A 26,062-nucleotide genomic window follows, 5' to 3' on the forward strand; every position below is an offset into this window, starting at 1 on the left:
ACACACACACACACACACACACACACACACACACACACACACAGAGATTACACCACATACCCTCTCTCTAGTCTAGGCCCTTGTACAGTAACTGTATTGTGATGTGTATCGTACCGCTATTAAATGTATCGTTACACCCTTAGTAATACTACTATTACAATGCTCCCCAAAAATAAATCGTTGTTTTTTTTTCTTTTCGAGTTTTTACGACAGTGTAAAAAAAGAAGACCTACGTGTTGCATAGCATATCTACAAGTTCACAATGCAACACGTTGGTCTTATTTTTTTGACACTGTAGCACAATGGAGCACAAATAAAGCATACTGTAACACAGCCTATCTGTATGATCTGTATGACTGAATGCATAAACTAAATGATTGTAGCATTACGCCTGTTAGCCATACGTCAACCCAACCCAACCCAACCCAACACAGACTCTCTGCTGGAGACAAATACCTGCCCTGCTACATTCCTCCTACTACATTCCTTTGATCTGTCTCCATCAGTCTGTCTCCTCTCCTCTCCTCTCCTCTCCTCCAGTCTCTACCTTTCTTTGTTATTTTCCTCTCATCACAGCCCCTCCTCCTTCCTTTATTTCTATTCTCTCTGTGTGTGTGTGTGTGTGTGTGTGTGTGTGTGTGTGTGTGTGTGTGTGTGTGTGTGTGTGTGCGTGCGTGCGTGTGGGTGTGTGTGTGTGTGTGTGTGTGTGTGTGTGTGTGTGTGTGCGTGCGTGCGCGCGTGCGTGCGTGCGTGCGTCATGTCTGTTCTGAGCACTAGTATTGATCCACTGACATCAGCGTTAATGGTGAGAGAAACACACACACACACACACACACACACACACACACACACACACACACACACGTACACACAGATTACACCACGTACCCTCTCTCTAGTCTAGGCCCTTGTAACTGTAAGTACAACCATGTTGTGCGAGTTTGAGTTTGTGTGTGTGTGTGTGTGTGTGTGTGTGTGTGTGTGTGTGTGTGTGTGTGTGTGTGTGTGTGTGTGTTTGTTTCCTGACTGGGCAGACAGACAGAACAACAGAAGGAAGAACCAGACTGCAGCCTGAAGGTATAGACACTGCTAAGCCCTTTACACGCACGCACACACACGCACAAACGCATGCACGCACGCACACACACACACACAAAGAGAAATAAAAAGAGTGATTATAGTTTTCCTCAATCATAACAGTGTATCCTATATGTATCAACCGCACTTCCGTGAACAATTGAAGAGATTCACCCTTCCACAGCCAAATGCATCTTTTAACCACTTAATGCCAAAAATAGCCGATCTACATCACGTTGTGGGCTTGTAGATCGGCTTATTTTTGACAAAATTGTTCTCCCAGAAATATGGGTCATGGGGTTCAAATGGTTAATTCCCACAGCATCAGGGCTGACACTTGTTTGGATGTTTCCACTGCAATATTTGCACTGGTTCATTAAAATGCAATTTTAGTATTTTATTTATAATGTGAGTGGAGTGCTCAACAATTCTATAGTGGAATGCAAACATGTGGGTTCTCTCCCCTGTGCACAGTACTTCAACCACTTCAACCACACAGCAGTCTCCAACATTTTCAGATCGTTGCCCAGAAAAGGGACGCTAAGGTTCATGTAGCTATCTCATACCTCATATGTCTTCTTTTCCATTTTTCTTCTTTCATTTTTCAACATTTTAAAGAAAGGAAACGTAAGGGAGAATGTTTGTGGCGTAATTAACCACAAGAACCTCAAGAGCGCCCGCCTGGGAAGGAAAAGCTCTCAGGATTGATTCCAGGCCTCTGCAATGTGTCGAAGTTTCCCTCAGCAAGACACTTAAGGTGCCTCCACACCGAAAAAACTACAGGAAACTGTTCACAGACTGCAAAGAACTGCAAAGAACTGCAAACAAGAATTGACACAGTCAATATAAAATCTGTGTTTTAGTGTAAAAAAAAGTTTGTAAAAAAAATGTTTTGAAAAAAAAAAAGTTTGAAAAAAAAAATTAAAAAAAAAAAGGTTTAGGTCCAAAAATGTGTTAAAAAATCGACCTGATGGTGGCGCTATATGGGACAGATCCATGTTGATGAGATAAGTGTAGACATACTGTGTAGCGATTTGTGTGATTTTAGGGCAAAAACTGTAGGAGCAGTATTCAAAAATGTGTTTTAAAAAATTTGGCGGGGGTCCCTGGAGCTGCGGGGGTCCCTGGAAGGGTGGAGGTTGTGGATTGGCAGACAAGGATTGTGTGTGGAAAATTTCACATGGATACATGGACACATGGACCCACACACACACACACACACACACACACGGGGGGGGGGGGGGGGGGGGGGGGGAGTGTGTGTGTGTGTGTGCAGGCGGGCGGGCGGGGGGGGGGGGGGGTTAGCCATTAAACGAAACGGGTATTTCTTACATTGATGCTCCTACATATTATCATGCAAGCACCAGTTAAAGTTACTTTCCATCCCTCATATACTGTATGCACAGTGCACATCCCATAACCCACACACTGCACATCATTTTGGAGCTCATATCTTTGAACGGGTAAGGGCTAGTTTTTATAATTAAGTAAAAGTATCAATTCTGCAATGTAGAATCACTCTGTTACAAGTAAAAGTCCAGAATTACAAATGTACTTGAGTAAAAGTACAAAAGTATTGGTATCCAAATGTACTTAAAGTACCAAAAGTAAAAGTACAAAATGTTTGAAAATAGCAGATCTACAAGCTCACAACGCGTCGCACCGCAATGCGTTGTGAGCTTGTAGATCGGCTATTTTCAAATAGCCTTGGTATAACATAGGGCTAAAGTGGTTTATGTATGTTTTAAACTGTAGTTATTGCTTTGTAGATTAGCATTATTGGGCTAAATGTAAAGACGCTACGCTGCGCCAACCATGAATTCAACACAATCTGCTGTTGAGCAGTTTAACCAATTTGCTCCGTACGTCTACACAAACGGTCAGATTACAAAGATAAATTGCTTAGTGAAGGCTCACGGATGTCACCATAGGGTACGCTCCAGCAGAATGTCCCGTAATGATCGTATTATTTAAAGAGGAGCATTTTAATCCGATCGGTCGTTGTTTCCTTAAAAAGGTATTAATGTATCTAAGTGCAGTACACCTCGCAACCGATGCGGTCGCATGGCTGAAAAACAACAGAAAATGACGTCTGATCGGATTAAAATGCTGTTTATTAAACAATAAGAAAGATACGGGTAATTCTGCTTGAGCGTACCATACTGTGACATCTGTGAGACTTCAGTAAGCACTTTATCTTTGAAATATGAACGTTTTTGTAGACGTACGTAGCAAATAGGTTTAACTGCTCAACACGAGGTTGAAGTGAATTTATTACGTGCCCTATCTAAATTGGTCGGGCTAACAGTGCTAAATGTAGCATAATCAGTGTTTGTGTAACTTCAGTTAGAAAGATAATCTGACGGTTCTGACAGACTTAACCTCCTCGCGTTGTGAGCTTGTAGAAGAGCAAAAATAGAGTTGGGTCGCCGTTTTATTCCATGAGTAATTGTGTATAACATGCCTGCGTTAGCCTGCAGCTAGCGCTAGCTAGCGTTAGCCTGCAGCTAGCGCTAGCTAGCGTTAGCGTTAGCCGTTAGCCACACATCCAGAATAGTCTAATAAGTCAATTTTCCAACGGCGAGTGAACGATTGCATTACGTGTCCTTCATGGATTTTTTTCCCCCTGGCTGTCAATGTTTTTATTGTCCAAAAAGAAAACGTTCTGAACGTTAAAACTAGATAGTTTTACGATCATGACAATGTTGTCAATGCTAAGTCAATGCTAAGCAGGGACAACAAACATTTGAGTACTTTTGCCAACACTGCTAATTTCCCCCATAGCCTGGAGGAGCGGTAAGGGCGCTCCTGGGGTACTGTCCTGCGATTGGCCCTTAACTCAGTACCATGTGACATGGGATAGCCAGTCCAGAAGAGGTACCCAACGGTCGCTAGAATCTCGTCTAAGAAAATGAGCTGATGAAAGAAATCTGTTACACAGATTTAAAAACTAAGCAAATTGAATTTTCCAGCCGACTGTATGCAGACTGTAATTACTGTACAGTTTTGCGCATGCGCACTGTGTTGCCATATCGGCTCGTTACAAGCGACTTTGAGCCTGTTTTCCTATAATGTTGCTAGTTGTGGGTTACTTTTGTTTGGGCATGTTTCTGAATTGTAGTTGCTTATTGGGCCTTGCTTTCAACATTCTTTTAGAAAATAGCTAATGTAATAGAGCTCAATAGGTGAAACTGGATGCTTCTTTAGGCCTTGTTTTCATAGACCTGGTCGCTTGTTTAACTCACAGAATCTGGCAACCGGGGAGCAGAAGCGGAGATGCTTCCTGTCCGGTGTTTACTTCTCCTCACACCAAAACAACACACATCACTATTACTAGCGTTGCCTTGGAGTTGATTAGTATAGGAAATTGAGAGTTGAGATTGTGAATATGCTATTTAGTTAAAATATGCAACGGGAAAATGTCTCTGGCTTATTTAGGCTTGGTTTTGCTGCAGCAGTAGCAAACTAATGGTCCATTACAACTCGCTACAATTCACCGACGTCCAGGGGCGACTCTACAAAACTGAGCAAGTCCAGTCTTCCAGTTTTCCGTCGATACTGGTCAATAGCGTTCCCGACCCGCTGCCGAAAACCTACCGATGAGCTCCCGTTCGGCCTTTAGGCCATGGCTATATGGAGCTGGATTTTTCATATATCCCGGTTTTTCAGATATCCACATAGAAAAATATCTAGGTCCACACGAGAAAGATATCTAGGTCTAAAATAATCTGAGTCCCCAGACCTCCACTGGGGGACAAGCACACACACAGTAAAGTCTTAAGAGATATCCGGGTACCGTGTCTACACGTATCCAGTGAATCAGATATTTTTCAATGTCTTCACTTATTTATCCGGTTTAAAAAATATCCAGCTTCGCGGCCGAAATATCCAGCTTCATGTGGCTGCAAGCCCCAACAGCACAAAAAATGTCTAGCTTCAGAAATATCCAGCTCCGTGTAGCCACCCCTAACTGCTCCCCCCTTCCAGCTCCTCTGTGGGCAGCACTGAAGCATGAAAAAGGTACATCAAAAATAATCTCTGGCTTAGTACAGAGTACAGACCCTTGGGGGACTACGGTCAACCAGGCAAGTAAATACAGTTTTAGTGGTTAAGTATTATTATTCCGTGCATAGTATACTAGAAACTATCAACATAATACTTTCCCGATGTTAAATAACACTTTACTTCACAATATGCTGCAGATGAGAGACTCTGACTCAACATGTTTGTCCAAGAGGAGGCCATTTTTTTGTATATTTTTAGTGTACAATGAAAGAGGTTTCATTTCATAGTGAATGTGTAATAATAATATCATCCCATTGCTGTTGGCAGTGCACTTTCACATTATGGTAACAAACTACTTCATGATGTATATTTATAATATCAACAAACCTTGGCAATATTTCTATACACAACAATAGAACTTTACTCATCTACAGTCTGGCTATTTAATCCACTTGGTGATATGACAGATGGCTGACTGGCTTTTTGACTGAATAGCTGTCTGGCTGTTTTACCCCGCTGTCTGTGTATAATGAATGAATGAATGAATTAATGAATGAATGAATGAATTAATTAATTAATTAATAATTACCAATAAATTCGGTTTCAGCATCACAAGGAGCGCGGGGGAGGGGAGGGGTTAGGTGTAGGGCTGTCACGATTATGACATTTTTAAAAAAATAGTGGAACTAGCCGATCTACAAGCTCACAACGCGTCGCATCGCGACGCGTTGTGAGCTTGTAGATCTGCTATTTCCACTATTTTTTTTAATGTTTGAACATATATAAACATTTTTCAACACGATTATGACGATTATCACAAAATAATTGCGATTATGTCAAATAATTGCGATTATGTCAAATAATTGCGATTAGACGATTATGTAATAATTGTGACAGGCCTAGTTAGGTGTCTTGCTCATGGACACTTCGACACATTGCTGGAGCTGGAATGGTACCTGGGACCTCCAGTGTCCAAGGCAGGCTCACTAACCATTCAGCTATAGCTATGGCTATGGCCGTATTATGGTACAGTGTGCAGTAGTTTATTAAAAAATCACACTTGTGTGAACTGAGCGGTGGTGTGTGTGTGTGTGTGTGTGTGTGTGTGTGTGTGTGTGTGTGTGTGTGTGTGTGTGTGTGTGTGTGTGTGTGTGCAACAGCGCCCCTCCCTTAACATGTGTGGTCAGAAAAGGTTACTGCAGGCTACGGACACGGAGACAGACATACAGACAGACAGACAGACAGACAGACCCACACACACGGCCACGTATAGGAGCGTTGTGACCACCGCTCAAAAAGAAAGGAAAAAAAAACTAAAAAACATGTTACTGAATTGTGGAACTGGGGTTAATGATAAGGTAATTTGTCACATTGGTTTATTATTACAGAGCACAGGGAACTGATGGAGTCAACTACTAACCACATTAACCTGTCCAAAGCATTAAAAAACATGATTTTCAAAAGCTTAAAAAGATATTCTATAGATATGTTCACAATTAAAAAGAAATGCTAAAATAGCAGATCTATGCTCACTATGTATCGTATTGCAAAATGAGGCACTTTCGGCCAGTTGACTGAATGGAAAAGATTGGCAACAATTAACTAAGGTCCTTGGCTTGCTGTTTATGTTAGGTGAATGGTTGACTAGCAAGGTACCTGATTGTATTTACTACATACTGTTTCATTAATGGTGGCTGAAAAATATGATTCACTTTCTTAACAAGTATACTTGTACAGTAATAATAAATGCAAGCGCCCTGTCTCTCTCTCTTTGGATTTGTGCATAGGTTTTTATGCGTGTGTTGTATGTATAATGTATTTGTTTTATCCCCTTGTGTATGAATGACGTGTGACGTGTGTGTGTGTGTGTGTGTGTGTGTGTGTGTGCGTGCGTGCGTGCGTGCGTGCGTGCGTGCGTGCGTGCGTGCGTGCGTGTGTGTAACCATACCCCCCTGCTATGCCCACCATCTGGGAGGTGAGGTGTGGCCATATGTTTGTATTAAGTACACAATGGAACCTGACAGGAGAGATGAGCCAGATTTTTTACTTCATCATTCAAATAGCATTGCAATGCGTTGTCAGCTTGTACACCAGCTATTTTAGGCGCATGATATCATCGTATGACAAAGCATCAATTTAGCAATAGGGATTATGTCATGCTATCAAAGACCTTTGTTTTGAAGAATGACATGGACACAGAAACTGAAATAAAGAACTGTGTTTTAGGAACTACACTGCAATGTGCTGACTCTATTTCATATTTTTGCTGATATATTATATTTCTCTCCAGTGCCTTCCCTAAATGTGTGTTCAGAGCCTATATCTCTACTCTTTTTTACTGAGAACAAGGAAATGTTTGCACATACAGTATATGAGGGGATATGCAAAGTATGAAATCCAATTATGTTATGGTACGAGTACACTACATATACATACTGTCTGCCTAATGCAGAAAGTACTGTATCTCCAAGACAATGCCATGTACATTTAGATTTACATGGTGATTAACTAGATTCTAATCCAAGTTCATTACGAATTCCTTGAAGAGTTCATTCTTGGCAGCCACAAACGTCCTGTGATTGTGAATCCCACTCCACAACCTCCAGTCCAGACAGTATCATTTCTCCTCTCTCCCCTCTCTGTCTGTCATCTGGTTAGGTGTCACTTAGGTGTCACTTAGGTGTCATGAATAATTACACTTTAATGGCTACAAGCTGCTCCGCCTCGTTCTTATAGACTTAAGCCCTATAAAAATAACAACAATAATAAAAAAGAAATGTGTTGCATCATGACATGTTGTAAACTTGTAGATCTGCTTTTTTAAGATTTGTTTTGAGGATTTTATGCCTTTATTGGTAGGACAGTAGACTGACAGGAAATGGGGAGAGAGATGGGGAGTGACAAGCAGCAAAGTTTGTCAGGATCAGGGCTCGAACCCGCGACACACTGTCAGGCCTATGTGGTATGTGCCTGGACCGCTAGGCCAGCGGGCGCCCCGCTTTTAGAGATTTGTTTTTGGGCTTTTATGCCTTTATAGGACAGTTAGACTGACATGAAATGGGGGGAGAGACGGAAATAGGAGGAGAGACAGGGAGTGACATGCGGCAAAGGTCGTCTGGATCGCGAATCGAACCAGCGACGCCGCCAGACATCCATGCCTAATATGTGGCAATGCCTAAGTGGTATGCGCTCGGACCAGTAGGCCAGCGGGCACCCCGGCGCCCCTAAATTTAAATGTTCCTGCAGGACAGGAATGCCAGGTTGAAAGTGTTTTTAACTGCCAGCTGGCGACATCAGCAACTACTGTAGCAGAGACATTATGTTCATTTGACCCCTCTATAACTCCCTCCTGGGATAATTACTGTAGTTTATATACACAACCTCTCTCTCCCTCAACCTCTCCTCTCACCCCCCCCTCTGGGTGTATTCGTGTTACATCAGTTTCAAGCCTGCAGTGTCAGCCTCCCCCCTTAGCCTGTGATTGTTGCCAGGTCTAGTCAGCAGGGACACCTGTCCCATTAACCAGTTGCAATGTTGTGGACTGTGAGGTGTTGTAGACCAGGGGTTCTCAAACCTTTTTAGGCTGTGACCCCCAAAATAAACATATTTGAACTGGGGACCCCCACCTTGACAAGCACTTGGAATTGTAGGTATTACATTTAAAAATTTCACAGATAAATATTGTGATTATAGCAGATCTACAGTACATGCTCACAACGCGCTTCGCACTGCGAGGCGTTGTGAGCATGTAGATCGGCTATTTTCACAATGTTCGCCTCTTGCTTACTTAATATTTGACAGTTTGGCCAGTTTGGTATTAAAACAGTCTTGAAAGTCCTTAAATTGTCACCTTATAAATTTGCAGATACCCTGTATACACTTATACTGTATGTTGGTTTGTTTACCGTTGAGTGAGAACCCCAAGTTTGAGAACCACTGTTGTAGACTATATATACATCTGTGGGGTTATGCAACGTTGCTCAGGATAGGTTTGAACTGAAGAGTGCCATGAGAGGGCAATGTATTGGATTCACAGCAGGTGTAGAGAGCCCGATTTAACCCAAACATCTGTGATAGGAGGAGGCACCTGCTCCGTGGCCCCAATGACACATCATAGCTCCCCATCCAACACCCTCTCTGTCTTCTACTAACGAGACGGTGCATAAATAGCTGCTTGTTGAAAGATGAGGGGTAACTGCATCGCATCCAGCTAGAGTACCGCCACACTAACATAGATAGAATGACAAGACTATATGTACTCATTTCATACGTGTTTACAGTATCTGTTATCAATATGGAGGTACAACTACTACAGTAGATAAAACATATATCATTGAATTAGGCCTACTTATTATTAAGTGAAATTTACTGAAACCCATATGACCATTGAATACTGAAATAAACATGCAGGCAAAGTTTGTGTGCTCGCTTTGCAGTTCCCTTTTTGTATGCTGTAGTAAACTTTAGCAGTCACAGCCTATTCAATTTGTATGCGTGCCTGCCCACGCTTGGTTGGTTTTCTCAAGATGTTCCATGGCCAAAATATTAATATAATAATAGTGATTGAACTGACAAGGACAAGATCTTCACACTCATCACCTACTCTCTGTCTTTGATCTCTGTCTCTTGAGTCATATCTCTCTGTACCTCTGTCTCTTTGTGCCCCCTGCCCCCCTCCCATCTCTCTTGACTGACTGACTGACTGACTGGTTCCTATTGTTATGGTGATGGTCTGCATACTTAATGCATACCTGTTTTCTCAAGTCAAGTGGAACCAGTCTCTCTCCACACACACACACGCGCATATGCATACGCATACGCACACGCACACGCTCACACTCACGCTCACGCTCACACTCACACACACACACACAAATAATCTTTGATCTCCTTTCAGACAAGGTACTACTGATTCATGTGCCTTGGCACACTGGGCAGGTGGAATGCTCTGGCTTCAGATGCAGCAATCTGAGCCTCCATGGTTACAAGACAAACCAAACACACTATAGTCATACATAGTTACATATCCTACACACATACATAATTACATAATGACATAGTTACATACACACTCAGTCAAGCTTGGGAGTGCTTGCACCGCTAAAAAATATGGTGTTGAATATTGCATTAATTTGTTTCAGCACAAATGTCTTTAGCTTAGCATGCCAAAAAGATTTAGGGGTGCACAAGTTATATGTGGTTGAACGATTATCTTTGCACAATCTCAAATGTTGTGAGCACACTCTAGTATCAATGACACATACTACCATACTGTGACGTGTCTATGCAGAGACAATCAGAATGCCTGTGATTGGCTTTCATGTTTATCCTGCATAGATAGTATGTTTCATTATTTGAGAGATCTGTGAACATGTGCGGTGCAGATGGGCTTGTTTGGGCATGGTGAGCTACCTATCTCTCTCTCTCTCTCTCTCTCACACACACACACACACACACACACACACACACACACACACACACACACACACACACACACACACACACACACACACACCACACACACACACACACACACACACACACACACACACACACTCCTCTCTCACACAAACAGGGCATAGCTTAATGAAATGAACTGCTCGCCTCAAATGCACCGCTCACTTCAAATGATTTTAATTTATGAGCAAAACCAACAATTAATATTTTTAAAACATATTTGTTTACAGTCCATCTGTCTTTGTATTTGGTCTATTAATATTTGATTTCGTCCTCTCTCATTCTGCAGTACAGACATCCATCCATCCATCCATCCATCCATCCATCCATCCATCCATCCATCCATCCATCCATCCAGAGACAATAGATAAGACGGGTGGGAGGGGTCAGGCTGCACTACTGACAGCTGCACTAGCATAAGAATATATTTCTATACATGGAAAGCATGCATGCACGCACACTCACACGCACGCGCACACACTCCTCTTTCTCACTCACTCTCTTTCTCTCCCTCTGTCTATTCTAAGACATATTGACATGCATGGAAGGAGGCACATCATATAACATATTGTACATGAAAGCACACAAGCGCGCACACACACACACACACACACACACACACACACACACACACACACACACACACACACAGTGCGAGCAGCTGTGATGTGTGCGTAGTATGCGTACGAGTTATTTCTGGAGGCTTATTTTTCCCTGAACCCTCTGGCAGAAAGAACATAGAATACAGTTTGCTCCATTTCTCTCTTTCTCTATCTCTGCTACTCCCCCCCCCCCCCCCACACACACACACGCTAGGACATCCATTTGCGGGTACAGTTAGCTTAGTGTGTCTATGTGCAGTTGGCATATCAGTTGACATAAAAGCATGAGTGTGTTGCATGTTTTTGCAAGCATCCTCACACCTCTCTCTGTGACAGCTTACAGCTTCACCACAGCACACACGCTTACATTTCATAGCACACAGCTCACATTTTCATGGTCTAGTGTCTGTGTCTGTCTTGAGTATTTTTGTATTTGTACTGTACTGAGACTTGCATATAGACTTGGATATGATATGATATAGTACTTTATAGTCAGTTCACAAGCTGCATTGATGCTGAATATTAGAAATACTGTTGCACATTGGCATATGGCACGTTGTTGGGAGTCCATTAGTATACACTTAGGGCTAGGTCTAGCTGCATTTCTGATAATAATTATTGGCACGCATTTGGTACAGTATGTCCATCACAAGCTGCCATGGTGATGATGACCCCTGGTGTGTGTATTTTCTTCATTTTGTGTCTCTAAGAGCTGATAATTAAGAACTAACCAAGAAGGGTTACTTCTGTTGCATTCATAATTTATGTAACAGGTCAAAGGAAGTGTACGTTTGAACTTTCATGGCCTTGTGTTGTGATTTGAGGTTGATACAGTACAGTGTATAGGCATTGCAGACAGAATGGCATACGGTACATACACACGAGGCAGCCTTATGACACTAGAATGCTTCATGACTCATGTTTAAGGGTTCATGCTTTTTAATGTTGTTTTATGTTGTGTTCAACTTTCTTTTTTTCATAGAATGACATACTCACCAATACCAGCATTTTAGGCAGTATCGGCAGCTTTTCCGATACTGGTATTGGTATCGGAACAACTCCAACAACAACTCCAACTACTACAAAATAAGGTTGCCGGTGACGGGAACTACAGATTAGAAATTGGGAATAAAATGAAAAGACAATCTAACTAAAACAGTTGATTAGAAGAAGAGAAAACAACAACAACAACCAGGTGGCTCATGTGTGGTTTGGTGGGGTGGGTTCTAGATCATGATTCATTACATTTGAAAGGGGGAAACCAGCATAGGACCCCGCCTTAAGGTCTGAGGGCACAGCCGCTTCAAGATCAAAGAAGGTTTCCCAGACACTGACTGGATTCAGTCCAGTTGTGTAAGCCAGACTACTTAATTGGTTCAATTCTACACAATACGTTGCTTTTCTCTTCTCCAGGTTCATATGTTTTGCTATCGTTTCCATTGCATTCTACTCCAGTGGCCATTGTTGTGAAGGACAAATGGAGCATTTTTACTAACTATAGGCCAATAACGTGCATGAGCGCATGCACTCGCAAACACACATAATACTGTAGGATTCTTGCTGACACATTAGCTCGGCCTTGGTGAAAGCCATCAGGTTCCGTAACGCCTGACACTGTGGTTCCCCTGACACATCACTGTGACATCACAGGTCACATCACAGTGATGTCAGATCGTCAGAGCAGGGAACTCCATATATGGGTATAAAATGCTGACACATCAGTCAGATACTCAGAGCAGGAATCTCCATATATGGGCATAAATGTATGTTGTCAGACGACAGAATCCAGATATGGCCAAGACAGATGGCGCGACCTCTCCCTTTAGGGCGAGGTCGCTTTTCACCCTTAGGCGTCTTACTGGTACTAATGTAGTCCCACTGTACTAGTATAGTACCAATGTAATACTAATGCTGCGTACATGCAGACTGGGGGACTTTGATGGTTAAAATGTAAGAACCCTAGCTACGTCCTCATGTCAACCTTTCACCCCAATTTTGTAAGTACATTTACACACACGCGTCGTAAACAAGCACGCGCAAGCACGTGCACGCACACGCACACACACACACACACACACGCACGCGCACACACACACACACACACACACACACACGGTGGTGACAGTGAATGGTGTTGTTATGATTGATGTAGCCTTTTAGAATGAGCTCATCCCACTGAGTGGCTAATGGCGTAAAACAGCAGATGGTCTCCTATCTATCACAAACACACTCTTTCTAGCACGCGCGCACACACACACACACACACACACACACACACACACACACACACACACACACACACACACACACACACACACACACACACACACACACACACACACACACACACACGCACACGTACATATCCGGGGAAATCTTGCTCTTTCGAACGACCATCATTTCGACAACGGAGCGCCGGGAGGGTTAGCGACTTACCCAACGGAGGTTAGGTTTAGGGTAAGGGTTGGGTTTGGGTTTGGGTGTCGAAAAGATGACACGTAGAACAGCGAAACACTCCCACATATCCACATTTCAACATACAAACAGAAGCTATACTGTGCATATGAATGCACACTCACACACCAGTAGAGAAAGGAAAATACCCCCCCCTCCCAACACAAACACACGCACTCACACACACAGGGCATCAACTCTGTTGAGCCTTTGTTAAATCTCTCTTTCAATGTGGTCTTACTCTCTTCAACGACCGTCTATGGAGCTAGAGAAATACAGAGATACAGTCAGACATACAGAGGCAGGGAGGAATGCAGCAACAGAGACAAAGAGGCCGACAGATTGAAAACATGTAGTGAAACAACATGGAGGTAGAGACTCAGTGTTGGGTATCGTTACTTTTTATAGTAACTCGTTAGGTTACATCGTTACTGCCTTTAAAAACGAATCCTTTACATTACTACGTTACCCACTGAGAAAAGTAACTTGTTAGGTTACTTTTTCCGTTACCGACCATTAAAACCCACCTGCGAGGAAGTTTGGTAAACATAAAATAGATCAGGCTAGAGTGTTATGGAGCTGTCAGCTGTGCGTAGCTACCTGCAGCTTGAACGTGGATAATGTAATGACATTGATCCTTTCACCAGTAAATCCAAAAATAGTGTGAATCCTTCCACAGCCTTACTAAAGGGCTTCTCTCAAGCTCTGCCATGTCGTGCGCGACTGTAAATTAATGTAAATAATACACGCACAAATAAGTTCTCCTTATGTCGCCAATAGATGACCGTGTAACCCGGGCCGGTGTTACAACAAATTTCGTGAGCTGTCGTAAACTGTAGAATGACTACGCAACCACCACAGACTGCAACACATTTCTGGTCGGTCACCCTTTTCCGTGTAAAAATGCAGGCCATGCATGCATGCCTCCTCAGGCTCATTCATTCAGGAAAAAGCAAATGTGTCAGATGGATTCTTTTTCCTTTGTGGCAACAGAATAAAGAACAGGGTCTTATATGTCTTAAATGTAACTAATTAACGCTGTTATTTTTGGAAAATGTAACAGGTAACGATCCTACTAAATTGCAAAAGTAACTCGTTAAGTTACTCCGTTACCACCAAACGTAACAGCGCTACGTAAGGCCGTTAGTTATAACGCCGTAACACCCAACACTGGTAGAGAACGCAGCATGAAAAAGAGACTCGGTGGAGCACAGGTTAAAGTGTGGAAAAGATAGAGAGAGAGGGAGAGAGAGAGAGAGAGAGAGAGAGAGAGAGAGAGAGGAAAGTGTGAGTGAGCTCAGCTCAGCTAAGCCCCTGTGCAGGGAGAAAATTTGAATTCTTATTTGCCTTGAAATAGAAGCAGAGAGCTTGATAAGGCTTTGAGGCACGTGCAAACATTTCACATTTCAGTGCCACATGCTGTACACACACACGCACACACACACACACACACACACACACACACACACACACACACACACACACACAGTAACAGTCTCACACACACACACACACACACACACACACACAGTAACAGTCACACACAGTCACACACAGTAATGTGTTGACGTGGTGGTTAATAAAGCAATAAGCCTCAAGAGCAAGTGCTTGGCAGTGATTTCATAACAGTTAACAGGCGTGTTTAGGCCTACAACAACCCCCTTATCTGTAAGGGGTTTAGGCTTCTAAACCACCTGAATGACCTTAGGGAACATACAACTATATGAAACTTCTCATTAGCGCCCCTCCTTTACTGTAATGCGTGTGTATGGTCAGCAGAAGTATTGCCATGATACGGACATAGCCAGCCACATACGGACATACCCACTCAGAGCAGTGGCTTCACCACACCACAAAACAGTACCCACTACCTAATGCCTCCCTGCTTGGAACACAGCATCAAGGGTTGTATTGGTGTACTGTACTTATACATGAAGCTGCCTCAAGCTACAGAAACAGGAGATGGGCTTGTAACCTATGGGCCACATGGCTCAGGAACCATTGGTTCCCAAGGCTACTTTACTCACTTACTTACTTTACTCCTTTTATAATTTTGTTTGACAAAGACATAAACTTAGCCTGGTGTCCAACTTACATACAGTAGCATGTGTGGATATTAGCCTGAAGTGTCAAACATCATGAGACATACAGTACAGCAGCATACAATGCATGGATATTAGCCTAAAGTGTCCGGCATCATGAGATATAGCATACAATGTATGGCTAGTAAGACCAGTTGTCCCATAATAGAATATTCCTTTCTTTGTATGAATACAAGGTGTTGTATGTATGAATAGTATTTTACTCGAGGGATAAATCATTGTGTGAGCATATGTTTGTTGGGTATAATTATTCAAGCAAACTCTGTACTAACGAGGTGCTTGCTGGTTCCTGAGGCAAAATGCAGATTAACATTTATAATCCATTGTGAGTGTATGCACCACGTGTGTGTGTGTGTGTGTGTGTGTGTGTGTGTGTGTGTGTGTGTGTGTGTGTGTGTGTGTGTGTGTGTGTGTGTGTGTGTGTGTGTGTGTGTGTGTGTGTGTGTGTGTGTGCAATCTAATGCCTTGGGGTGAAGTGAGATTGTAAACATGTCTCAACATTTTGCTGGTTGTTTGTTTGTTGAATGCATCATCACACACTGACCATCCTGTTTAATAGTGCTCTATTAAACAGGATGTTGGTGGCTGAAAGTGCACGTGCGCGTGCGCGTGTGTGTGTGTGTGTGTGTGTGTGTGTGTGTGCGTGCGCGTGCGTGCGTGCGTGTGTGAGAGTGCATCCCTCTCTCTGAAATAGCCAAATAGATGCTTTCTACTTCTCTTCAGCCTGACTCATCGTTCTCTGTCTCTGTCTGTCTTTTGCCCCTCCTGTCATTCATTGACTCTCTTTCACCTGAAACCACAATTCATTCTTCATCCTGTGGCCATGGAGGTAATCTGATTAGAGTTGGGTCTGTCTGTAAATCTTGAACAATGACAGCCTATTCTACTCGATAACAGATTAGAGAGAGAGAGAGAGAGAGAGAGAGAGAGAGAGAGAGAGAGAGAGAGAGAGAGAGAGAGAGAGAGAGAGAGAGAAATTGTTTGTGTGTGTGTGTGTGTGTGTGTGTGGGTGTGTGTGTGTGTGTGTGTGTGTGTGTGTGTGTGTGTGTGTGTGTGTGTGTGTGTGTGTGTGTGTGTGTGTGTGTGTGAGAGAGACAGAGAGACAGAGCGAGAGAGAGAGAGAAAGAAAGAAAGAGATTCAGTATACTGCAATATAAACCAGGGTAACAATTATTGAATACGAGCTGTAGTGTGTGCACAAAAGACATGGATGGGGAGAGACATGCATGCATGGAAAGTAAGATGAGAGAGGCAAGGCAACTAGATTGAGGCAGACACATAGATTGAAAAGATAGAGCGGAAGACATAAAAGAACGATATGGGAAAGGAGAGCTCGGGGAGGAGGAGATAGGAGTGGAGAGGAGTTAATCTGGGCAATTCAATAGTAAGGAAACATGCCGGAGCACATTCAATGCACGCCTGCATCTCATACAGATGAGCAACTTTCATTCATTTCATATTCAAGACAAATGAGCAACTGATACAATAGGTGTACTGGTGTTAAGAGAACACGTGGAAATAGCTTTGGTTTGGGGGGACTAGATGTAATTTCATGGCTCTCTGGGTTAGAGCTAGATGCACCACGTGAATGCATAATAGAACACTGGTTCTCAACGTGGGGTACGGGGACCTCCAAGGGTCCTAAGGGTCCCCAGCTGTATAATTGAGATAGGAACCCTTTAGAACAAGGGTCTTCAACAGGGGGTCCGGGACCCCCAGGGGGTCCTCAGAGTTACTACAGGGGGTCCTCCAAATCCTTGTGTGACTTTTTTCCCCCCTTTTTTATATTAACCACTTGAAGCCTAGCGTCCATATTCTGAGAACTTTAGCCAAAAATAGCAGATCTACAAGCTCACAACGCCTCACAACGCGAGGCGTAGTGAGTTTGTAGATCGGCTATTTTCGGCAATGTGATCTATGAAAAGGCTGTGTGGGTCCCTGCTTCATCTCTCTCTCTCAACTAAGGGATCCTCGGCCCTGCTTTAGAACCTCTCAGGATTTGGCCTAATGCACAAACACACCTAAACTGTGGGTCTTTGAAATTAGAAAGGCTATAAATCACTACTACAGATTTTGGTCAGGAGTAACATGATTCCCAAATGATACATGAAAGCAGATGGAGCTGTGGGGAGGAGCAGCAGGAGAGCATACGGATGGTGACCTAACAGGGGTTCAGTTTGACATGTAAATGTAAATGCATGACATTAGGGCTACAACTATTGATTATTTTTCGATTCATGGAATAATCTTGAAGTGTGTTTTTTCAGGAAATGTTTTGTAATCTTTTTTAATCAATGGATCAACAATTGTTTTTGAATTGACTAAAAAAGAGAGAGAGAGACCAACCATTTAGTGAATAATCAGGTGGTGTTCTTTACTGGGAATAAAGAGTGTTTGATGATGGGAACAAAAAGGTCCCAGCGGCAGAGCCTCAAGCTAACATCAACACACTCAAGACTAGCAAGCCAAACAGGTAGAATATCCTAAGAGAAAGAAAACTGTGATGAGGGAGGCTTGGGGTGGAGGCTCATAATGTGTATTTGTGGAAGCAAAGCAACTATATGCAAACACAAGAGAATCCTTGATTATTCAATCATGGTTTTTCATATATAGTTTGTGTTGCTTCCGGCAGCATGTCTTTCTTCAATAAATAATATTTTTTACTATAATGCTTGTTTCTATTTGTTTGATTGGATTTCCACCAGGCGGCCGTGTGCGTGGAAGGTCTCAAGAAATTCAGCCAAATACACTATAGTCTAGATGTTGAGTGTGAGTACTACTCATAGCCACACTACACATACTGCACAGGGTTCCAGCCAATGCAGGAATAATTCAGCATTCAACCACATGAACCCTACTGTCTCTGGACATGTCATGATAGGCGAACCTTTGGCGATAATATGTTCGAAAAAGATATTTAGTGTCGAAAAGTATAGAGTATAATAGTATATAGTCAATGAAGTATAGAAGTGTGAGTGGTTAAAGGCCACTTCACAATCCCAGAGCCACACACCGACGCAGTATCGATGCATGTGAAGGGCTGCCCATACCACCAACTGAAGGTCGCACTGCCACTCTCTGCAAGAGCATTTTCCTGCTCCCAGGATTGAGCAATATAACCTTCTTGTCTTACCTCTCTTGGTTATGATGATACGAAGTAGGGGATTGGCGGAGGAGACGGCTTTGTGGAAGTTGTCATCGTTGTTGATGGGCAGCAGGTCGCCGTGGACATCGGCGTATCCCAGCAACACGTCAATACCCGGGATGCGGTGGACGGTCTGAAGGAGGCGATAGAACTCCAGGAAGCCACCTGGACCGTTTCTCTTCAGGGCAAACCGACGGTACTCTGCCTCGTACTGCAAAGACATGAGAGCAAAGTTACCAAGGAACTGCATGTGAGTCCATGAGCTATATTTTCTTCCATGCCTTAACTTACCTAAACTTCTTTGCCTCTTTTTACTATTTTGAAAAACATTTAAAAATACTTCAAATAGCTGATCGACATGTTGTGAGCTTGTAGATCAGCTATTTTTAAAAATGTTTTTCAAAATAGTAAAAAAAGGAAAAGAAGTTTAGGGATAAGTGGTAAGGCATGGATGAAAATATGACCCTATGTGTTGTTGCAGTTAAAAGAATAGAAGCACTTCACTGATTTTCAATCTCTGTGTCTTTATTGTAGAGCCTAAATGATTCATCCATTATTTTACTTTTTTGGTGACATCGATATTACACAAATCTGTAGCCAATGTGTCTCTATTTTGGGCATGTCATTATAGGCCAAGATGCATAAAAAAGCAGATCTCCAAGCTTACAATGCCTTGTGTTGCGACTGCTGTGAGCTTGTAGATCAGGCTGTTTTATTCTTTGCAGAGTGCAGAGGCTAAAGGATTGTCTGGTTGCATCCCTGCAGGTGTTTTTAGTCACTCTAGCTGCAGTTGCTCTTCTCAGGGCACACAGCTTTGATTGACAACTGCCTCACTCCTGGCCAATTTACCATATCCCATATCATCATTCTTTTTTGGCCCATAGATTTTTGTGACACCATAAAGCAGTCAGCATAGCTCCACCCAGCTATCATCCTGACTCGAGGTGTTCCTGTTTAAAGTGTTCAGGGTCATTAAGGCCCCGGCTGGCCCTGGACACTACAAAATCTCCCACTCTTCCCTACATCTGTCTAAAAGATGTTGCTGCTAGCTATGGGGAACTTCATGACTCACAACATTTTCACCCTTATTCGGTGTACACTAATAGCTGATTGTTGGCATTGACGAGCGCTTCAGAGATCGCTGCTCTCATTCAATGTATCATCAATCAAATTTGACATAACACTATCATAACTTGTTAAAATGTTTCCGGAACACCGGAAAAACCAAAACAATCAATCACAGATTGCTAGGGCCGCAAATAATAATTTTCATAATCAATTATACCGATCCTCTAATTATTCAATGAATCTATGCAATTAATTCAGAAGATAATGACAATAGAATAGGGTAAAACGTAAACAAAATATGGTAATGTTCAGCACAGAAAAGGGTCTTGAAAAGGCTTCATTATATTTTTACCCAGTAGTCATACTCATAAAATGTCATTTCGTAATATGGAACAAAGACAAATGATAGAAAGGTTAAGTTAGATCACATACACATTTTTAGATGGACACATTACTACCCGTTATTCAATTACAAAAAAAATATTCAAGTATATTCTGTTAATGAATTATTCAATTAATAATTTCACTCCTAAAAACATTACCTGGAAAAAGGTGATAAGACGCTTTCCAATCTTTGTATAACCACATGAACCCTAATATGCTGAGACGAACCTCCTTCGGGGTAAATAGCAGATCTGCAAGATCCCAATGGGACATGTTGTGAGCTTGTAGCTCTTCTATTGCAAATATATTCGTGTAGACTAGAGGGGGGAAAGGAACCTGGCCTAGTACAGATGCCTGTGGGACTCCGGTCAGTGTATACGGTGGTTAAATCACAGCATTCGAATCTCTGAGGTAGAATAGGGCTCAGGGTGTTTTCATAGTGAGAGTCCACAGTAAACCCCAAGCCAGCATGTTCTCAAACAGTAGCACAGCTAATTACTCCTGCCTTTTGGGTAGGCCTGTAGACAAGAGACTATTGATTTCTAATCATTTGGGTTTGGTACTTTGCCACTAAGCAACGCAAGAGAAAACACCAAAAACAAAAATGTGCACTCAATTTTGGACCTATATATACCTATACACACACGCACGCACACACGTCGCACGCACGCACGCACGCACACACGCGCGCACGCACGCACGTCGCACGCACACGCACACGCACACACACACACACACACACACACACACACACACACACACACACACACACAAAGAGACAACAAGGTATCTACGTATTTACACATATTTGCATGAGGTTTTGAAATACGGTGGATGAGCATAGCAGCTGGTACATGTTCATGACATAGACATGTGCAAGAAGAGGGAGCGTTTCGCTGTTTCTACGTGTCATCTTTTCGACACCCAAACCTAACCCTTACCATAACCCTAACCTCCGTGGGGCGAGTCGCTATAACCCTCCCGGCGCTCCTTTGTCGAAATGATGGTCGTTCGAAAGAGGGAGATTTCCCCCAAGAAGAGTATCAGTGCGTTGTACATGAGAATAAGGTGCAGAGTATCGGCAAGTGTCAAGTTCAACGGCATAGTCCACAGAAGGTTGCTTTACTGGTATAATCCACAGTTACGTCCATGAGGAAAGCAAAAGTAAACCATTAACCTGGTGGTCTGGCCCTTAATACTACAGTTAGGCCGCTTTGCCCGGCTGCGGTATGTAGGGGTTTGAACAGTTTGTGGCTTGGGAGGTGCCTGTCTTTGATGACGTGCAGAGCTTTGACTACGCATCTCTTCTTGTACAGCTCCTGGAGCAGTATTGCTGGCCTTGCGGCCTAGAAAGTGAACATTTTCTGGCTTTAATTGTGCTGGTGGAGGTGTCAGAATGTGCCCATATATTGACAACAAATGGTGGCAGGCCATGCAGCACATGTCTCTGCAGCCAGAATCAATCCAGGGACAAATTTAATTTGGTAAGCTTCTGGTGCAACTCCCCAACTAAACACGCTAGTAGTGTATACTACTGTAAGCTGCTACTGTATATCCTACCAAATAACTCTATGCTGTGTCATGATGAGCAGATTGCTGACGGACAGATGGACAGACAACGGAACTCTCTGGAGAGTAGATTCTTGAGTGGCTGGAGTGGTTTCACATCATGAATAATAAAGGGAGAGAGAGAGGTAGATAGAGAATGACAGCATGCCAGAGAGAGAGAGAAAGAGAGAGAGAGAGAGAGAGAGAGAGAGAGAGAGAGAGAGAGAGAGAGAGAGATGAGAAGGTTAGGGAAGGGAAAGAAAGGGCTTTCTGACTAAATCAGGAGTCTGCCATGTAATGTACGTGTAGCATATCCCCAGAGAGACATGTTTTTAGACACGTTGTTGTGCTAGGTATCACACTATTCAACAGGACTGTCAACAGGTCTCTCCAGTAGAACATCACATGCGTCATGTGGACAAACTGGTTCTTCTTTTCACACTTCCGCTTCCCTCCTCATTCTGGGCTGGCAGGGAGCTGATACTAGACAGGTGCTCAGGTCCTGAAGTGGGTGTTCTTCATTATACACAACAACAAAAATACTCCAATCCTTTTGACATGGGGATGTAGCCAGATCCAATCTATTAAGAAATAACTAAAGAGGGAATTGGCTCAGATTTGAGAGGAACCTGATGGGTCTCAGGTGAATTCCGGTTTGGTGGATACTGTATTTTATGAGTAGACACCACGTCTACCACTTGTCCATTGGACCCCTTCTTAAACCAAAGACCTCAGTGCATTGTGCGTTAGAAGCAGAAATAGGCCCACATTCCTAATATCTTGGAAAAAATATCTCTGTCTCTGTCTGTCAGTCTGATGTGCACACGTGCACACTCAAATCAGCATTCTTTCTCTGTTTAGCATGGCTCAACAGAGAAACAATATATCAATGTTATCAAGAACAGAGAGAGAGAGAGCTCTGACGTGGAATGTGGAATTAATCCATATCATAACACAGCCTAAGATGACTCCGAATGTGGAGGGAACGACCCAGAAGATGTCAGAGACCAGTGGAGATGCTGCCAGTCTAAATAATGAGTAATCAATAGCAGTTCGTTAGCCTACACTGGGGGGATGCTCAATGGTGTAATAAGCCAAGCAGCTGCAGGCTTGCTAAAGGCTGATAACAGAGGATGACATGTTTTTAAATACACCTTATGTGAGCTTATGTCTATAGGGCTGGCTGGGAAATATGTTGATATTATGGATATAACATCAAGATATGGCTTAAGACAAGTCTGTCTTGTCTTTTCCTGTTTATTTTGTTTTCCTGTGTTTATTTTATTCATAAATAGTAAAAATCCTAAGCTGGTAGATAGTTTCTTTTTTATATATATATAATAATAATAATAATGATAAAAAAAAGATATGTCACAATATCTCCTTTTATCTCATTTTGTTCATAATGCCCAGTCCTAGTTGTTATTTCCAAAAATAATCAAGGATTAAGTAATCAACCTTGCGTGACATACACGCACGCGCGCGCGCGCGCGCGCACACACACACACACACACACACACACACACACACACACACACACACACACAGCTGAGAGAGAGATGGTTTTCCAAGACATTATTAGGAAGGAATGCTGTAGGACTATTTCTTACTTAATTAGATAGGCTAGTAGCCTAAACAACAGGGTGAGGAAAGACCCGAAAGAGGGTGACAACAACATGACATGACCCTGGCCTGGAGGTTCCACCCAGCAGAGGATGTCTATGGGGATGGCAGGGGGCTCTGCATTTAAATCACTGGCAGACGGTAGACCGTGGTGGTGCACCTCTACTACACATTAGGATAAAAACACTGCGTCCTGCTGTGTTCCTTTCATAAAACAGCCTATAAACATCATCATCACCATTATCCCTCATACTCACTTTGCTCTTGACCTCCACCACATTGTCGGCGGTGAGCTTTAACGGCGTCCGTTGGTGTCTCGACATGGTGTTGTCCGACTGGAGCACTGCGGATAAGATCATCCACGGGCAGTTGTGTTATGTCCCTCCTTTCCGCGGTGAAATAATAAAGCGACACATGGATGGCGAGAGAGTAGAGAATCCGTCTGCCCGTCCGTCCGTCCGTCCGTCCGAATCGAGTTATTATCTAATAATCGTGCAGGAAAAAAATACGTTTCTGTCTGTCACTTCTTCTAGTTGCCGATGTCAGCGCATTATTATTATTATTTAGTGACACCCCGGGCCCGGGGGGGTTGGCGACAGGTGCGGGTCGCTGCCGCGGTTCAGACCGTCCCACTGTATCAACAACACAGACGGCAGTGCTGTCGATGCGTTTCGGTGGTAGCCTGACGGTAGCCTACACAGTACGACAGCCCTTCCTCAGTAGCAGTCAGACACGGTAGTAATAATAATGTCCCTCTCAGCTCTCACTCTCTCCTCTCTGTCTCACACCTCCTCCTCCAGTCCAAGCTGAGCTCTCCTCCTCCTCCCCTCTCCTCCACGGTAAAACTGGAGCTATGCGAAATGGGCGGGGCGTTGGTGTGCTATAATCCTTAGTACGACGGTTTCGCTTGCCAAATGGACCAGATGCGAGCTGGTTTTGATGGTTTTGATCGATCAATGCTGCCCCCCCCCCTTTCCATCTGGGTGAGGGTGAATGAATAGCATTATTGACAGTGAAACTTAAAGGAAAAGGTGTAGGCTAGTTCACCCCCGGATGACTTTTTTCTATTGATTACTCACGTACACCATGCTGGAGACAATAATGCTGAGTTCAATAATATGTTTTGGTTTTTGTCGCATTCCTAAGACAAAGAATTGATTACATTTACCCTGATGGTTTCAGGTTTCCCCATCCAGAGCCATGCATTTGGGTCCCCATCCAGGGCCAGTGGGGCCACCCATGCATTTGGGTCCCCATGCATCCAGTGCCATGCATTTGGGTCCCCAAGACTCCCCATCCAGGGCCATGCATTTGGGTCCCCATCCAGGGCCATGCATTTGGGTCCCCATGCATCCAGTGCCATGCATTTGGGTCCCCATCCGGTATCAATGGGGGTACATTTACTGTAATCACATTTTTGTCTTAGGAATACAAGAATACAAAAGGTCTCCATGGGGTGAGTAATCAATAGCAAAAAAAAATCATCTAAAGCTTCATCAACAGTGTGGAAAATAAAACAAGATAGAAAAGTAGGCTAATGCAATCTAGTTGAGTTGAGTGAAACTATTAATTTATAAGAATATATGTGTACAGTATGCTCTCTGAATTGTGAGTGAGATTGGGTCCGATAAGCCCTGAACTTATAGCGTTCGCCAAAACCACTCTCCTCTCCCTTATTGTGTTCTGTGATGTAGGCTATTACACAGTTACTGTAGGGTATATGATTTATTCAAAAGTCATGTGAAAATCATAATTTCCCCCAAGTCAAGGTCATTGTCAGTGTCCAGTCGACATGATTCATGGTGAGTGATGGAAATGGTTCATGACTAAAAGCAAAGGGAGTAACTTGAATCCAGCTGTGCGTGCGTGTGTGTGTGCTGTGCATGTGTGCGACTGTGCATGTGTGTGTGTGTGTGTGTGTGTGTGTGTGTGTGTGTCCAGCTCTGGCATATCCTCCTGCACTCCTCACTTAGAACACCTCCTTTCCTTTCTATAGGCTTCAACCCCTCTCTCTCTCTCTATCTCTCTCTCTCTCTCTCTCTCTCTCTCTCTCTCTCTCTCTCTCTCTCTCTCTCTCTCTGAGTCTAACCCAAGCAGACCCTCCCTCCAGATTTATGCCCTGTGCTAGCCTGCCTATTTTCTGTACCAGCCTGTACTGGGCTGGCGCGTGTGTGTGTGTGTGTATGTGTGTGTGTGTGTGTGTGTGTGTGTGTGTGTGTGTGTGTGTGTGTGTGTGTGTGTGTGTGTGTGTGTGTGTGTGTGTGCGTGCGTGCGTGCGTGCGTGCGTGCGCGCGCGTGCGTGTGGTGTGTGTGTGTGTGTGTGTGTGTGTGTGTGTGTGTGTGCGTGCGTGCGTGCGAGTGTGCGCGTGCGTGTGTGTGTGTGTGTGTGCGCGCGCTACACTTATGCAACAATCTTCTTACCAACAACCTGCCACCATTCCAGATAAGGATGCATTCCAAAGAGATTCAGAGAACATGGAAAAGCTCTCACTCCTCTTTCCTTCATTTGCTCTCTTCATATGACTGTTGTTGTTTTTTCAAACCAAGTTTCCCTGTCAATTCTCTTTTACTGGTGCACTGGTTCTCAACCTTTTCAG

The 26,062-nt window shown here is 43.4% G+C and overlaps 1 protein-coding gene across 1 annotated transcript in view; it reads right to left on the minus strand.

Annotated features, from left to right (window-relative positions):
- Positions 1 to 23,824, minus strand: part of pard6a (par-6 family cell polarity regulator alpha) — a gene marked incomplete at both ends in the record, with an annotated part of 35,669 nt that extends 11,845 nt beyond the window's left edge. Inside the window, 2 exons of the mRNA XM_080736388.1 lie at positions 18,831 to 19,053; positions 23,723 to 23,824. Coding sequence (XP_080592514.1) covers positions 18,831 to 19,053; positions 23,723 to 23,824 — 325 coding nt within the window. The remainder of the gene's footprint in view (positions 1 to 18,830; positions 19,054 to 23,722) is intronic.
- Positions 23,825 to 26,062: the final 2,238 nt, after the last annotated feature.

Source organism: Nannobrachium achirus (assembly GCF_963921795.1).
Source record: "Nannobrachium achirus genome assembly, chromosome: 11".
Classification (NCBI taxonomy): domain Eukaryota; kingdom Metazoa; phylum Chordata; class Actinopteri; order Myctophiformes; family Myctophidae; genus Nannobrachium; species Nannobrachium achirus.